Source organism: Azolla caroliniana, unplaced genomic scaffold (assembly GCF_043228905.1).
Source record: "Azolla caroliniana isolate FFs.n. ecotype wild unplaced genomic scaffold, voAzoCaro1.0.p SCAF_1, whole genome shotgun sequence".
Lineage (NCBI taxonomy): Eukaryota > Viridiplantae > Streptophyta > Polypodiopsida > Salviniales > Salviniaceae > Azolla > Azolla caroliniana.
This window is the reverse complement of record NW_028230436.1, coordinates 30,143,599-30,162,269: the sequence shown is the minus strand read 5'-3', so window position 1 is coordinate 30,162,269 and position 18,671 is coordinate 30,143,599. Positions and strand designations below refer to the sequence as shown.

General features: G+C 35.4%; 2 protein-coding genes across 2 annotated transcripts in view; both read right to left on the bottom strand.

Annotated features, from left to right (window-relative positions):
* The window catches only part of LOC147869612 (glycine-rich domain-containing protein 2-like), a 59,744-nt gene extending 51,096 nt beyond the window's left edge, over positions 1–8,648 (bottom strand). The window contains exon 1 of the mRNA XM_087331304.1: positions 8,556–8,648. Within this exon, the coding sequence (XP_087187430.1) occupies positions 8,556–8,633 (78 nt within the window). The 5' untranslated portion in view covers positions 8,634–8,648. The remainder of the gene's footprint in view (positions 1–8,555) is intronic.
* Positions 8,649–11,467: 2,819 nt separating this feature from the next.
* LOC147869611 (uncharacterized) lies at positions 11,468–14,574 on the bottom strand. The gene is made up of 5 exons (XM_087331246.1): positions 14,244–14,574; positions 13,754–13,803; positions 12,879–13,002; positions 12,625–12,732; positions 11,468–12,400 (listed from the first exon to the last, which is right to left on the bottom strand). The coding sequence occupies exons 1-5, from the start codon at positions 14,512–14,514 to the stop codon at positions 11,763–11,765; spliced, it is 1,191 nt and encodes a 396-aa protein (XP_087187372.1). The 5' UTR covers positions 14,515–14,574; the 3' UTR covers positions 11,468–11,762.
* Positions 14,575–18,671: the final 4,097 nt, after the last annotated feature.

The window sequence follows — 18,671 nt, the reverse complement described above, 5'->3', positions numbered from 1 at the left end:
TTCACTCTAACTAAATACTCTCTTCATCATCATAAAGATAAAATAGTTAAGGTTATAAAACATTACGAGGAAGGCATGAGATATGCTAATTTTTCCCAGTAGTGAATGAGTCGTCAAAGATTTATTAAGTGAACTCAAAAAACATGTGCATGTTTTATTTGTTTTTTTTTAAAGGAAGATGCACCTTAGTATATTACTTGAAAAGTCTACATAGAAAAAACAGAAGGAGCCATTTCATCTCACTTCTTATTGTAAGATACAAATGCTAGTACATCTGATTAAATAGATGATGTCATATATGAACAAGTAGAATACCATTATCCATTATCCAACATAAAAGAAGGTATGACATAATTCCACTTCGAACCAACATTTGTATCTGAAAATAATTGAAGTCCTTGCCATTGGTTCTTAAAGGCCAATTGCCGTTGCGACAAAACATCATCTGAACCCTGGAGATAATCATATTGACCATGTCGTGTGTGAACAAACAACATCCAAAATTCAATAAGCATAGTGTTGAGCTGTATGTGGACATTGTTAAAAACAAAATCACATCTCGCTTTCCATATTATCCAAAGAGCCAATGATGTAATAGTACGCCAAATGACCAGATTTTTAATTCTGAACCGTGGAATAGAAGAAGGAAACGAGGTGAGAGAGAGGTGTCCATAAGAAAAACGCATGTTTTATATGTTTGTGAGTTCATATCCCAACTTCTGATGCAAAAGTTCATGCATAGTTTAAGACCTCACATCCTAACTCATGGCACACTAAGAAAACCCATGTATAGTTTGGAAGGAAGAAATTTGGTTTGTTCACTAAACGAGGGATTTCTGGATATGTCATAGGTTGTTAGATATGATGAAACTTCTCAAAATAAAACTCACGAGCAAAGATATGTAATGTATTTTGAGGCCTTTTTTTTCAAAGAAAAACTCCTTCCATTAGTTATAAAATTTTACAAATGAGAGTGTTATATACAAATCCCTCTAGGGACGCGATAGTTCCATCTTATGTGGATGCCCACTGACTTAAGAAAGGGAGAGGATGACCATTGTTGGATGAAGGCTAGTCGTTGCCTTTCAACTCTATGAGAGCCACCCTTGAGGCCATCGTATTGGCTCTTTAGAGCGGCTATGACTTCACTCCATATCTCTTGAATTAACATCATTGGATGCGCTAGTTGGTTGGACAAGACAGGTCTACACCGTTGTTTCCATAGAGTCCAAAGAGTTATTGGGCTAACGAATTCCAACACAACTTGAGATTTGACAGTAATAGGAGTTGAGTGGATATTGTTGATGGTGGGAAAAAAAACCTCTTGTGCTTTTATCACCAGAGTCATCCCCTCATCTTGATGCTTGTACCTGTCAACTGGGACTTACCATGATAAACAACACACATTTCCCCACTAGATTGTGCCTTGCACTTGGCATAATTACAATCGGCGGCCAACCTCCCACCATATTCGATGGGTCTCTGGGCATTCCCACAAAGTGTGTCATATTGATTTTGTTGCATTTGGGCATGCTACACTATTAGGAGAGCTAAGATTCCCATGTTGTCACGCTCCAACCGGTAGTATTAATTCGCCTCCCATGCTAAGATTGTGCCTTATGTATTAATAGCCATTGGAACGTGGTAATTCGCCTCACGTGATGTTGTTTCCAGATTTTTTGCCAAAACTTGGTGATAATTGTGTGAGGAACATGATACGTGTGCCAAACCTTTGAAGCAGTCAGCTCTTGGGTGGTTTGAGCGTTGAAGCCTTCAGCATTCAGAGTGCATGAATGAATACATAATAAAGTTTTAACTTAAAATTACCGTAAGTTTTGAAAGCTTTGTGAGTCAATGACCATATGGAAAAAATATGTATAAATAATATAGTATTTAATATGATCTTGCATTTTTGTTTTGTTTGATGGTGTTAATGTACAATGTTATGGTCATGTGACCAAATTTCATTTAGTGAGTTGATTTCTCATGCCTGATTCAAACATGTTGTTAGAACATTTGCATTATGATGGCGTCATCGTTGCCCAATCACAACCTTTGTTTCCTTAATCGTGCTCGAGAAATTTGTATCACGTCGGTTTCTCATCCTAACATTTGGCTTGGGTGTTCTTGACATCCAAATCTCACTTGCAGTCAAATATTTATGACGATCTAAAGGGTTTGCTTAACGTTTGCAAGGCAGATTCTTGTAAGATTTCTATAACTCCAATGAGGGAAAGCATGAGACGAAGTTTTGGAAGAGCACATTGTGGAGCATGGAATAAAAGATGTATATATAGTTCAACGATTGTATGCCCGCAAATTGTTACCAATATATGTATTGGTCAAAATTTACTTATTGAACATCTAATAAAGCTTTAAATCATCTCAATGAGTGCACCAAGTAGAAGCTTGGCTCTTGATTTTGATAAAACATATTTACACAATTTAAATTGTTAAACGTAAATATATGAACATGTCAATGCACTTTCCAGTGTTGCATCATGAATATGTTTCCAGTCTTCGGCATTGGGCCAAATATGTTGTGAATTCAATATGTAAATCCTTCATATTTTTAGTTTAAGGTCATGAATACTAAGAAATTCCTCTATTTACAAGTTTATTTTCTCGAAACCAAGATAATTCTGTTGGCTTAGAAAATCCACCTATAAATGTGTGGTTATAATTTCTAATTTTATATTATTTTAGATCCTCGTAATGCGAAAGACACTAGAGTGGCAAAAGATAGATTTAACCTTAACCCCATCTCTTTCTCGTTGAGGTGTACAATTATGACAAGCAAAAAGGAAGTTAGTTGAAGTTGTGTTGAATCTAATGGTCATCCATTGTCGCTTCTCTTATTTACCCGTGACATTACTTTCTCTTCAATTCTTTAAGAGTAGATCTCACAAACCTCAAAAACATAATGACTTTAGCAGCTTTATAAGCACCATCGCAAGGCCATGTCCTTGTTTTTAAGACATCGTTGAAGACAGTGATTTGTAAAAGCTTGTCCTTAGGTGCATTATCTCGAAGATATGAAAATGTTAGTAGCACCTCTATTAGTACATTGTAATACCATGATATTATTTTCAGCTCTTGGGTTGTCGGAAGTGATTTGTAAAACCATATTTTTTAGGGTCGTACATAATAACCTCAGACTAGAAATATCAAGATTTTTATAATGAACATATGATTAAACCCACAACCTTAAGGACGTACAAGCTTGATTGCTATACCATCATGTTCACATTTTTTAGTTTATATAAAATGCATAAGAAAATATTTTTTAGATCAAACTGGTCGGGCTGTCTAAATGATTTATAAAAATGATGCTTTCACATTGTGCTCTAGCATTGTCTTCACTCTGGATAACTTAAATCTTTGAATATATTTTGTTGTATGGAAAAAACTCAACTATTGCTTCGTTTTCCCATGAAAACTTGATTGAACTACTCTTTGACATTCCTCTTAATATGAGAAATTCAATGACGTACTAGCTTTTATTTACATGAAAGTTTCCTTGATCCTATTAATAAAATTTTTGGCTATAAGCTAGAGTAGGCAATCTAATATATTATATGGCCATGTCCTACTACACTTTGGCAACTTGTGTTAAAAACAAAATTAAATCTATCAAGACAAGTATGTGACATACGTTTTCATGCGCAACAAGGATTTTTAACGCCACCATCTAGAAAAGCACATCTCTATGCCATGCACAGGAAAACACGTTAGGTCACTAATGCGCATCACGTGGCATAAAGTTGAGCGGAGATCTTTACAAAATGGTTGGCAAAAGCTTTCTTTACTCACATAAAGATCCCTTTAAGGAAGGGACATTCAACAGACCAACCAACCCTTCCAAGGAAAAATTAGTATTGTATTTGTATAAATCAATGGTTGATTAGGTTATATTAATCATATATATTAATCAATGGTTGATTAGGTTATTTGTATTTGTATAAATCAATGGTTGATTAGGTTATATTAATCATATATATTAATCAATGGTTGATTAGGTTATTTGTATTTGTATAAATCAATGGTTGATTAGGTTATTTGATTAATATAACCTAGTTTGCTTAATCTATCTTATAGTCAAAAGTAAACATTATGGAGATGATTAGTATTAGCATTCCTATAGAACGTACCAGAAACCTCTAATAATAATCAATCCATTTTGCTTGATTCGTTCAGTCATGAATATCGAAGATAGTCTACTTTTGGTTGGACATCTCGAGCAGTATTACCAAGATTAATACTATTAACAATAAAACACAGACATAACATGTATGAAGAAGAGATTTGGTAGATACCACTTGAAATTGAAAAGAGAAAGCAAGTAAATGAATGGATTCTGCTATGATACCAAGTACCACTTCAATACATATATGCAGGGACCAGGTTAGATTCTGGCCAATTGTTACCTATAATATACATTTTTGCAGATACCAGGAATGCTGGCTCCTTCTTCTCCCCTCATGATCACCGATCGTTTTGCACCTTTGGATGAATCTTTTAGCCGATCGCTCACGCTTCAGTCCCTCCTCGATTGCGAGTTGGCTTTGCCCACTGCCTCAACCAGGTAACCTTCTCAATACTTCAACTCCTTATTTCTTTAAGTTTTACTTATTTTTATCATTTTAGTTTTGAGGAAACATAAGTGACCTGTATTTTTAAGTGGATCTGAGAACTTCGTAGGCAAAGGTATCCAAGATTGACATGGTTCCGAAACTAGGAGTATAAACATATAACGCACTTTAAGATTCTAGTTAGTTACTTCTCAATATTTCCTTTCAATTCAAATGCAATATAGAAATATGTCAAACCTGATTGATTTACTTAGCACTACATATGTCTTCCGGCTACATAATATAATATGAAAAGGAGAAGAAACATGGAAGGGAAAAGTAGAGAAATTGGAGCAAATTATGTAGTGAGCTAATGCAAATCAGAAAAGACAGAGTTTTAGAAGGGATACTTAGGCACACTTATATATGTACAGGAGAACTCATACTTTCAATTGTAAATTGTAATAATTTATAGACCATTTCGATCTTTTAACAGTAACAATAAATTTTCCTTTCCTTTTCTTTCTATGTAAAACAAGGTTTTTGTAAAATTTATACACAAACACTAGATCATGTTAAAAAATACGAGAAATCATCATGTCAAAAAACTTTAAATAATCAAAACTAGTAAACATTTGTATTGTCAAGTAGATTTTCATAAAATACTATAGACAATCATATTCGGAAATACGAGAAACTGTAATTCAAACTTTATCCAAACTGGTAGATATTTCAGCATTTCTATATGGATTTCTTCTACGCAAAAACTACTAGTTCACTCCTCATAGTGTACAAACAATCGTCCTGGCAAAGTTGATCATGAAGACTAGAGACATTGCTGTTTGTCATGGACCCTGACCTGTACACCTTCATAACATCAAAGCCATTAGTACAGGGCATTACGACATCCTCGTCATCCCACTGCCCCTTTCTATATTGGATTGATGCATGATGAAGATTTTTCACAGAGTAGTAATTTCAGATTCAATGATCAAACATCAAACCCGACTTTGGTTATTTGTGATTACATCAAATACATTTCAAGCCATTTGATTTCAGGAAACCAGGATAGAAAAACTTTTCTCTTTTCTTGTCTCTCCTCTTATGTGACAGGCATAAACAGTTGTAATCTTTGATAGATTGCATATACCATTATAGTCTTATAGAAATTTTCGTATATATTTCTTCCTTTCAAGTATGGAAAATCTGCATTTCAAAATCTTTGCTGTTATTGGAACTGGTGAAATTTAGTGTTTTTCTCTCCATCTGTGTGGATGTTTTCATGAAAACTATGAAACACTGGCAGTTAATATTCTTTGTTATCCTAATAAGTAAAGATTTGTAAATGAAAGCAAATTTTTGTCGAATTTGTATAAGTAAAAGCTATGTGAAACTCTTCGCAAAGATCAAGATTAGCATGATTTTGCATTGGTTGAGAATGTTTCTCATTAGCGTCAGCGGAGGTCATTCAGTGAGGTGAAGGATAAATAAAAGAGCAGATGCATCTTGATAGAGATATGAAAGACCAAATGAGCATTGTCAATGTTTTGAAAGTTCTGAAAAACAGGATGGGGCAAACCACCATCCTTGATATGAGTGCTGTATACAGATTAGAGCGTTTAGAGTGTATGTGTTTTTAGAACCGACATACAATAGAGATTCAAACATAAGCATCTATATAGAGAGATTAAAGGCCAAACAAGCACACTTTCCTAAAAGTGCTGACAATCTGGTTATAAATAGGAGAAACACAAGTTTGTTTCATATAGGTTTCTATTTTTGAGGTCAAGGATCTACATAAAGATGAGGGCAAACGATCAACCGCACTGCTGTCAAAGTTCTGAATAACTGGGAAAGAAAGAGGAGAAACAAAAGATGGGTTCAGATTGGTTCTTTTGGCAGAGATCCTTCTAGGGGTCTTCACAATTATTATTTTTTGATTATAAGCTTCTAAAAAGTTTTGAAAATACTGAAAAAAAGGAAAAATAAATAGCAGAAACAAAAGGAAAATCAATTTCGGCTAAGGAAAATCAATTCCAGACAAGAAGACACTATGAAAAACGCGATTGAAGAAGTTTTCTTAGCTGAAATAGCTTTACTGAATCACCACACTGCAAACTGTAGTGCCACTTCTAGGATTACCTCCATCTCAATCCGAGCAGAATTGAATTGGTGACCAATCATGACAGGGTAGTGTATTGACTCCAAGCCTTTGGGAGAATCTCTACCCAGGCTTTATTGAGTGTATGAGCATAACAGAGCACTGTGTATGCTGCAAAGTTAAGGTGCACTCCATATTTGCGGTGTGGTTTGACAATATCCCATACTTCGGCATCATATTGCCTTCAACACCACGTTCAGATGGGGAGGAATTTCGTGACTCCAGTATTGAGGGTTATCAGGAAATATGAAGTAATGTGGAACTTCTGAGGATGGGGATTGTTTTCTGACAAAAAGACAAAGAAAAGAGTAACATAAAACGAAAGCTAATAAACAGCTAAAACGGGCACCAAAGGTAAGAGAAAAATTGGTAGAAATAGGCGAACAAAAAGAAAATCCCTGCAACAAAGAGATATGGTATAGGTAGTGCAACCATCCACATGTATGCCAGACTCGGACATACTATGCCATGATGGCTGGACATGGTTTGTTGGACCTGTGCAATATTGTGGCTGCATCTCTAGTCATAGTGAATAGCTTGAGCTCACTTAAGCATCGTGGAGACATGCTTGTAATCCTAAAAGGATGGATTTTAGTGGTATTTGGAACAAATGGGGATGGAGCTTCTCTGTTCTTGCAAAATCAAGTTATGTATTCCCGGAACAGTAAATCATGCCAATTTTCATTGCCCATGTTGATATCTCTTATGACGGTCTCTCATTTGAGGGTCATCTGATCACCATGTGTCTTACGACATGCAAATTTACCTTCTCCATGAATTAAAGATCCAAGGAGAATTCACTAGAAAACATGCTCTTATCATCTTCTCAACTACAAGATGGGAACGTTTCTTTAGTTTCAAGCTCGAAATTCAAATACCCTCTAAGCATAGGTAATGGCATTCTGGACAGCTTGAGATCGATATCGTATACCCTATCACTATCAGTCCTTTCAGAAGAAGTTAAAGAGTTTTCATGCCTTTTCGTTGATGTAGAGGAGACATGGTTGGATTAGTCTTCTTTGGTCAGCATATCACTCTCTAAGCGTGCCTATGAATTATGCTTACCATCAGTTGGTACGGTGTGCTTCATTTAGATGTTCGCAAAGCATGTTTGTGTTCTTTACGTCTCCTTTTTCCTCTTGCCAAAACAGGGTATTTATAGTAACTGAATAAAAAAATCCAACACATTGCCAAGTTCTTGACAGCACATACAATGTTCTTGCGTTAGTCAAATTTTCTTCAATGAAAGGTTCTTCCTTTTTAGTTAGGTCAATCAATGGATTTAATATTTTTGAGACTTTCTTGATATGCTGTATTTTATATTATGCTCATCCAAACAAAGCTTAGCACAGTAACATGGAAAGGTTAGTGAACATTGTAAACTGTATAAAAAATAGTCATGGAGCAATTAATTCGTATCACAGTTATGAGTATGTACTCTCTAATTAGCTTTACTAATACAAGGAGTACAATTTGGAGGTTTTTATAAAAAGTAATTCATGCATTCAGAATACCTGGAACAGTCCCTTTGTCAGTACTATCTTTATACTGCCAACCACCGAGATGGATGTGAATGCACTTTTGCCTCTCAGGTATTGGTTTGTAACCAAATCTTTTTTTATCAGAGTACCTAGTAAGAACTTAGAATTCATCATTCTGAACAACTGGAAAAAATCCTTGTGCAGACATTCTGCAACCCTCAAGAAACTGTCATCTCTCATATATGTTTCAGAAACCCACTCAAATTAACCTGAAGGTGAACAATAATGGAACAATGTCTCTATGCACAAAAAAGGAAAAATATAGCAAAATTGAAAGCATACCTGGTAGAAGAATGTGCTTTGTCTAGCAAAGGCTGCTTGGAGATCATAATGTATGTCACCAGCACCATCAGCAAACATGGTAAATTCGAGGGTGTATAGCTCACATGGAAACCTCTTCTCCCAAAATCTCTGAATGCTTTCAGTAACCTCGGCAGAGTCAAGGAGGCTGGGGTGCCTATGAGGCGCCTAGAGTGAAGGTCACAATCTCTCGCATATGCAATCTAGTAAAAGAGAAGCGGGAACTCTTTCAGTATAGGACATGGATAACAAGTGAACCTGGCATGATGCACATACATGTATCCCAGAAGAAGCAATTATGCATTTTCTTTGTCAGGGCGAGAGGTGTTGAAGCCATTAATATATCAACCTAAATGCTTTGAAATCCAAGACAGGAAGGATCCAGATGAACCTGCTTCATTGATTGCATCTTCTGACTATGATGGTTAATAAACAATTGGTGTTCTACCACCCAACTTGTATGGATTGACAAATTGGTTAATGGCATGGTGGTCCTTTTTAGGACCCATCTCATGACCCGTTCCTCCAAAGTCCCATAAACCAATAAACTATACTAAATGAATTTCCAACTCTCAACAAATCTTAGTCTCAACCGTATCAATGACGATTACACATCTGTAGCATCACACATCCTTTCATGGTAAATGCAGCCAAAGTGACAACTGGTCATCAAATTGTGACTGGCCAAGAAACAAAAGAAATGCTATCCATGCAAAGATGTCAGAAATGTTTTGGAAATACTACACGACGTATTATGACTAGATCAAGAACAAAACCTGGCTCAGATTTTGAGCCCTCCTTGAGCTTGCTGCCAGTCTTCAAAATCAAATTTATGCTACTTTCCATCCTTAATGAAAAAGAAAGTTGTTTAAGAAGTAGACTGTAGAGGCCACATTTGCATAGTTACTTTATAGAGATGCTCTTCTTTCAATGGTACAGATAAGTCTAGAATGCGGTAGGAAACTATAGTAGAGGTGAAGTGAAAAAGATGAAGGGGGTTTTGCGACTCTCCTATAGTATGACAACATCGATGTGTGTATTAGACGAGCAATGGCTCTCTTCAATAGGGGAATGGATACCATGGGGGTTTGGTTTATACAATTGTCTGTAGGTTTATACTTTGCAACTTCTACATGTGAAGCCAACAATATTGGTGTATGCTGTAGGTCTCACCGAATGTAAGTGTAATCCTTGTGTTGCCACTCTCAACAATCAGTTCCACATTGGTATTTGACCTGGAGGGGTTGGATGTTGAATTGAAGGAAAAAATGCTCTTCTAAACTGATCAACGCAATCTTCTGATGATTGGGGTGAGTATAAATCAATGTCTTCCATTTTAAATGAATTTATCACCAGCCTAGGGCTTAATTTTGTTTTAGTTATGCTCCCATCATTGTCAATTTGTGAAGAGAAGAGGCTGCCTTTGAAAATAGGTCACCATAGATGATTGTTTTGATTAAATATTGAGATTTGTTTTTAAATTGTAAGCTCTGTTATCTTGAGAGGAAATTACGCAATCCACATCCATGATACCATATTATTGCTGGTGGAGCATTTCATCAATATAATAGGGCTACTAGTTTTATGAATATGACAATGTTCTAGTTGGCAGATCAGTGGGTTCAGCTACTGAGGTATGTGGTGGCAGTGGTTGTGGCGGTTGTAGTTTCAGCTGATTGGAGGTTTTTATTACTCAAAATGTAATATACATGTTTTAAGGAGGATTTGTGTTTCTTGTACAATAGTACCATTGGCACCTGTTGGTACTTGATAACTAATTAGTACATTGACTGTATATCTCCAGTTTGGTTTTGGACAAACACTAACCTCAAAATACTGATATGAATCTAGTGGCCACATCTCAACTGGAATTCAGAAAATTAATTAATTAGCCATATGTAAGAGACATATCTTAGCAGCTCAAAAACTCCGATGTCAAATCAGTGTTTTTTATGAGAGTTAAACAACTTGATCAATTTGATTTCTAGGAGAATGATGCCTTCAAGACCTTTTCCACACCTTTTGGTCCAATACATTGTTTTCTAGGCCTATATGAAGCAACTCTAGCTGAGTATTTTATGTATCATAAACAACATACCTTGATCATTGATGGTATGTTCAGATCATTTTTATGGAATTAGTCGCAGCGGCATAATGTAACCAATGGCATTCTATGTCGATTGTGACTCGTGATTCCTAGGTCTAAAGATATGTGATGTGGAGTTGTATGGATGTATACACTAAATTGAAGGTTTTTGCTTGAAAAATAATAACAACATACTTGACAAGAATTTCTTACAATACATTTGATGGTCTATACATCTTGCATGTAAAATGTAAAATGTACAGAATCAAATTACTTGTGTAGAAAGTTGAACCTTCCATGGATGGATTTTTTCGTCATGAGACATTTACTTTCTGATGGTTTGGTAAGTGCAATTGAGTCCATTTTATTAATTGAGTATAAGGTGTTCAAATCCATTTACGTTGATGAACTTATTATTAATATAGACCTATTCAAAACGTCCACTTTAAGAAAAGCATGGTTTGAACATAAAAACATTAAAAAAACTTCATTGAAAGAGGCAATGCATCAAGAATAGCGTATGCTTTTAAATATTGCACATAACTTATTGGCTTGCTTTAAAATGTTATTTAAATCCATTTCTAAACTTCAAATCCATTACTTAACTTGGAAAGTTTAATATTTTAACATCTTTGATTAGCAATTTTTAAAATTGTCTTGATCAGTTTGTTAAACTTAAGGCAAAATTAGAAGGCATGAGTCTTGAGAAATGTATCAGTTTGTCACTTCTCAACTAGAATAATTGTGTGATATGTTTGACACAAGCTTTTAATATTAAAATGTTTTTGACAATTCTCCAAAATTTCGATAACTTAATACAAGACCAATTTCATACAATGAGGAACACTATGTCATACATTGTTTGCAAAGGCACAAGGTGTTTTGTTGCCATTTATTTTCCTAGTATCGATGAATTATGAATTGTTGATAAAAATAGCGACTCGGAGGGGCATAGAAAATAGTAAATCATTATGTAGCGAACTTTATTTCTCCTATTTTTCAAGGAATTACACTTTCTTCATCCAATCGCTTAACTTCACTTCTCGGATTGCCCGAAAAGTTTGTTTCAAACACAATGTTACTTTCGGATATTTCATCATGACCTATTTTTGAACTGAAAAACGAAATAACATCTTATGGTGATAAATTTGCCCAGGCTCGACAAGTATAGAAGGGAAATTGGGTTGATTTATAGCATTTGGGTACCCTTGTGTTTCTAGGCACAAACCGCTATGAGGTTGATAAATAGTTCCATTTTTCCCTCGAATCCTATCCAAGTGGTTACCAGTGTAAAACTGCATACCCGGCTGATTTGTATACAACTCCAATATTCTTCCACTCATCGGTTCACTTACTCTTGCAGCTAGATGTAAGTCCATTTGTTCGACCTTGATCACTTTTCCACCTTTTAGTGCATAATTAATGTCGTAGCCACCTTTCACATTCTTAAATTGACTCCATATTGTCCTCTCAGTTGTGAAATCATAGGGTGTTCCCCTTACATCCTTCAACTTTCCGGTCGGTATTAGATTCTCATCAACGGTTGTCACTTGATCGCCAAATATTTCCACCTTATTTTTCAAAATGGTTCCACTATCGTGTCCTCCTAAATTCCAATATGTATGTTGTGCCAAATTCACGGGGGTCGGTTTTATGCCCACTGCCCCTTTCATATCGACAACAAGTTCTCTATGTTTGGTCAACTTGTATTTGACACTAACATTTACAGTTCCTGGGAAACCTACAAATATACAAAGTCCAGCATGTTGTTATTAGGTTATATGAACCTTTAGCATCAGCCCAACATATATATCACCCAAATCATATGATATCCCATTGAAAGCATACAACACACTAGAGGTGCAACTAAAGCATATAATGATTTTCTTGAAACCAAACCAACATTCCATACATGGTCATTTACTATAACATAAAGATTTACACATGTCGTCAGAATATTAGTACCTTGTTCACCATCGAAGCTGCGATATTTAAATGTTGCGGAAGGAGAACCATCCATGTCAAGTTTTGAACTGACTTCCCAAAGAACTTTATCATACCCTACTTTACCACCTACAATTAGTAAATTCGACATGGATTTTAAGATATGGAATGAATCCATACTTTTAAAATAGTACAAAATATTGGGATGGATGTTCTATTAAGATGAACAATTTATGGGGATATTGCACAATTTTATAGAAAATGCATTTATTCACCATGAAGTGTGTTATTTCCTTCATTTTTAGTGAGATTGTAACGAACTCTATCAAGGACAAATGTGCCTCCCGCAATTCGATTTGCAACTCTACCCACAATAGCTCCAAAGTAGGCACTTCCATTCTACAGAAAAAGATTGCAATTATAAAATTCCACTTCTTAGTCTCCCTTCACATGTACACACACATCACATTAATCCAAAAGAGTACTAGGGTGTACAAATACATGTTTCAACGTAATCTTAACGCTATGTGTGGGCAACAGATGCACACGTTCAAGTTTGATAGGATTGACAACATATTTGTGTTTTCCAAAGAAATTCGCCTTTACAAAATTAGGTTAGTTGTCTATGCTTCTCTATGATATATGTAAACATTGTGAAATTTTGGTTCACTAACATGACAAAGTCATTTCTAATCTTTTTCGACTCTAAATATAATAAAGAAAGATAATGGCACATGAAATGATCTTTTTGTGTTTAGAAAGTAATTATAATTCAGGTACTATATGTATGAATATGGATTATGGAGAGTTATTTGTTATTTTCTTGTCCCAAACTTATGAAGATTTTACAGTTGATTCCAACACAAATTCATTGTAACCTAAAGTGCACGCATATGGATAGAGGGATTGCAAGGTTAAGCAGAAAATATTGGACCCAAGTTTCCTTTATTTTTCTTTTCTTTGTGTGTGTGTGCATATGCATGCCCAATGGGATTACAAAACCCTAAGAAAGTAAGATGGAACATGTATGTGTTTCCTTAACTTGTAAAAACACTTTTACCATCACAACAAACAAATCACATGTAAGCCAATTATAGACAAACAAGTATGTAAGCCAATTTCAAATTAGATTTAGCTAAGTTCTCAATACCTGATAGCCCTTCAAGGAGTCGTAGCCCAAGACCACATCATCCAGGTCCCCTATATATATCATAAAGGGCCAAAAGGAAAAAAAAAAACAGAGATCAAAAAACTATACCGAGGATGAGTGGATGAATGAATTAAGTTACGAGAAATTTGAGGAATTGGGCACTTCTCGTGAGTGTTGTCACTAATCACATGGATACATTGAGTTCCACACTTTGACAATCACATGGTTACATTGAGTTCCACACTTTGACAAGCTGGGGGAGATCTCTCTCTCTCTCTCACTCACTCCAAAATGAGAACAATCCCCCATAGAAACAATAAGGAACTTACAAAGTGTGAAGGAACTTGTATAAAACTTAAACACTTCACATACAAAGTGTGAAGGAACTTGTATAAAACTTAAAACACTTTGTAGTAGTAGTGTGGTAATTGGGTAGTGGGTGCTAAGTCTAGTAGTCGTGGTACTAAGTTAGTAGTGGTGGTGGTGGTACCTTGAGCATTGGGGAGGAGGAGGGAGGTGATTGTGGCCCCCCAGTTGGTAAGGGAGAGGCGGACACGGCCCCTCCGGAGTGCCACCAGAACCACCTGCCGCCCATCCGATGTCCGGCCATACGGCCTCAACTCCACTCCCCTTGACCCCTCCACCCTACTTACCCAACAAATCTCATCACTCGCAATCATCAGCAGAACCACTACATAGAAGCTCATCATCACCAATGCGCTTGCCCTTAATGTCAATGACATTGTCATTCTCATTGCCATCCCAAACCTCTCTCTCTCTCTCTCTCTCTCTCTCTCTCTCTCTTGACACTACCTACGTCTAGCTGCTCTTGAGTGGCAATTTGGTTTCACTGTTCAATCCCAACTTATAGAAAGCTCCCATCTTTAGTTGGGCCTACTTGGGACGCCTTTTTCTAGTATTTATATATTTGGCCCTTTTCTGTTTCTCTCTTGCCTGCGATTTCACATAGTTTGAACTTAGGCAAAGATATCCATCCAATCCACTTGTGGATGTGAGTGTCAAGTCATCGTGTGTGTGTGTGTGTGTGTGTGATCCATCATGTGTACACACATATCCTAATTCTTCGTTGTATTCCACGTTTGTCCCCAAATTCAAAAGATTTCCCACTATAGATAAGTAAATTACTGGTTCCCAGCACTGGCTGGCTTGGCTCATCATCACATCATGGGAGGGGGGGGGGGGGGGACAGAACCTTGGATGTCAACAATGTTTTTTTGTGTTTTTTGATGATACCTAGTTTGGACTCATGGCAAATTCTTGCATTTCGATATCTCCGAATTTCGAATTTGTTTGACTAGATGCAAAGAGAATGAACATACCTTCGAAGACAACATTTAGGGTGTGGTTGTATTATGTATGGTGAAATAGGAACCAGGCTCGATACAACATCCTATGTTTCGACATATGTAAATACGTGTGAGATGAAAGGAATGACTTTGTAAATCAAGAGCACGAGTTTGGAATCGAAGTTTTGAAACTTAAGGATTAAGCACTTTGCATTACAATCCCAACAATATTGAGTTAAGTGACATCAAATTCCCCTACGTCTCTATTCATGTAGTTAAGTGGCATAGCCCAAATATCAAACATCCGATAATTTTATGTGCTTGTCTATTGGAAACATCTATAAAGGGAACAAAATCCAATAAAAAAGATCCGAAATTGTCCAAGAACATTTCTCCATATATTTTCCCATTCGTTTCAGGCAACGTGAGCTAAGTCAAGATTGCGAATGGGGAAAAAAATCCTAGCATGCTAACCATGGAGGTTGGTTCTTTCGTCTAGATGCTTGCATGCGAACCATTGCATAATGTAGAAAATACAAATTATTTAATAATAATCACCATAAGAAGTATCAAGAGGAAAGTGGCCAAATTGTTGTTGTTTGGCCTATGGTTGTTACTTGGAGGGACACTAAGAGCTACAAAACAAACAACTAAATAACCTTTTGCATTGATGTTGTACTGTCTAAACATAGTTTTTTTGTTGTTGTGGCTTCAATTATTACTTTACAGAAAATACAACTACTACATGGAAAACTAGTCCATTAATTAAAGTCCCTCTCCTCTCTATTAGTGGCTGTATATTGTTGCAAATGTTAGTTTTCCCCAAATGCCCCTAAAAAAACCAAACACGTTTTTTTGGTCTCCCAAAATATCCTATTTGATCAACCGCCTCCAAGAGAGAAAACAACGAGCATGAAATGATTGAGCATTTAATTCCTTATATTTGTGCATCAAATTTGATAAGCAATGGGGAGGGCATGAACATATAATTGCTTGACATGGGGGTGAACTAAAGGCATTTGGGAATGGTTCCTTCCTTTTCGAGTACTAAACAATAGGAAATTGTCAATCAATGCCAAACATGCGTTGGAAATTAGTAGGAATTTTATCTTCTCCTATTGGTTTTTTCTATTGGGTCACTTTCACACTAGTTAGCAAATGTGTTCGGAAATTTTGCTTTACCAATTAGGTTGAGTTTCCATTCCATGTATGAAATAATAAGAAACTAAATGAACAACCACCACAAATGTTTTGAGATTTAGTAAAAAATGTATCATAGTTGTCGGTTTATTGCATTTATAAATATTTCAAACTAAAAAACTTAAGATTTCCAATCAACATTTTAGCGCTCAAAGCAAGGTATAGGAAATAGCCTTAGACATGTCATTGATCTTATATGGACCATGATTATGGTCAATGATCGAGGAATGTTGCTCAAAAAGTTTTTGCTCAAAATCATTTCAATAATGTTGTAGTGACATATAAGTGCATTTCACATTAAGGCTTCTCGCGAGCATATGCTAGTAAACTCCCATTTAAAACTAGTTATGTAATAAAATGTGAAATGAAAGGCCTAGTTGTTGCAAGATTGGCAAAATCGGAACTTAAGGAAGAGCATACAGAATCAGTAAATTATGATGCAAAATCTAAAGTAGGTCAAAGGTGGTGGCTTCTACTCTATTTATTGTCAAATCCAAAATGATATTCTCAAATTCTTTAAAGGAAGTCCCGTGGACTTCATCCTGGGGGTGATTGTCATTTGATGATTCATAATGTAAAAATTGTCATGGCCATGTACGGGTATGTTAGGATTCAACCATACATTCCTCCAACCATGTTCTTTGGACAATACCTTTTTTGCAATGTGAACCAAATGATGAAACTTATCCTAGAATAAATGAGAATGTGCAAGTTCCAAATTTAAAATAAACATGAAATCTTTTAGGAATCATGATTTAAATAATGAAAATTTCAATGAGGTATTGTGTGTCCGAGTGTGTTAGGCTCAAACATATGCTCGCAACTCCCTCGTGCATACACCCATATATGTTTGTAATCACCTTGTGTTTCTACATTGTTTGAGGATGTATATACCATTGAAAGTTCGTGAAGAATAACTACACATTCATCATGCATGATCAAGAATGTGTCAAGATATAAAAAAATACTAAGATGGCATAATTTAAATGATTTTTAGTATAATTCTTGGAAGTTGGGATATTTGTAAGATAGCTTCCCATGCTATATATACTCCTCGCAATACAATTTTCCAAATGGCACAACTGGCATGGAAGAAAGGCTCTACAATGAATATGAAGGTATATCATAAAGATTTTATGAATACTAAACATATTTGTTTTAGGCAAACACGATTAAAAAAATGTACCCGAATTGTTAGGAAATTAAATGGGGATTAATTTCAATGTGATCTTTTTGGAATATGAGATCAGGCTAATGGCATGCAACTAATGAACCCAATCATACACTTCTTGCAACCTCGAGAAACAAATATGCTAAAGAATTAGATAAATAGCTTATAACATTTAATAAGTATGATCAAGAATATCCTCTTGTAGTATATAACCATAGTTGTTATTTAAATGAGCTTTGCTACCCATAAAGAATCAATGAATAAGCATGATCAAGAATACAAACTAGTTGTAAAAGCAAGTGTAATATTTAAATGGATTTCATTTTTAGGATAATTAAATTTTTTTTGTCAAAGATTCATATATGTTTCCAAAATACCTAAGTTCAACTCCTATTTGACATCAACGGCATGAAAATAGAAGAATCTATCCATTATGTGTACCATATCTGTAACGTTCAATAACAAACATAGATGGAAAATGGAAAATTGATGCATACTCAAGTGCATTTTTATTCAAAATGACATCTTGAACGATACATAATCGATACCATTTGTCCAAGTATATATAATTGACATCATCATGTCATCTCGTAATATTTTCTTGTCTCATCAATTTTTAGGAATTTCCTTACACTTTTGTTTATTCAAAGAAGAGGTCAAGCAATTTACTTTTCTAATTGTATGACAAAAGATGTAACTAATTTATTTAAAAGATTTTTACGTGATATTTTTGCCTTTCTTAAATCGCTATCATGACAAGCCAATGGGAAATATTAATGAATCATATAAAGAAACTTAGGCATTCTCATATATGATTAATTAAAACCTCATAAGAGTTACCTTACTAAGATTGTGACATTCGAATATATAATGGTGTAATTATGATCTGTAAACTCGATGGTTTGGGTTTAACTTTCGAGGATTAGGTTGATTGCATTCATTATAATTATAGTAGTTTGATCCTAAATTTGGATTTTAAGATTAACCTTCACAACTTGTTCTACAATACAAGAAGTGATATCGATCGCATTGCATTTAATATAATGAAAAACAGAACACACTTGAAAACTTCCTTGAATCGTATAGCATTTGCCTAGGAATTGTGAATGTTGCTCCATTGTAACGTCTGGGAAACAAGAAATATATATGTTTGTGAAAAAGGATTTTTTGCAGCTATGTATACACATACACCTAGTTACATACACCTAGTTCATCCTATGGTGTAAGATTGTACCATTGC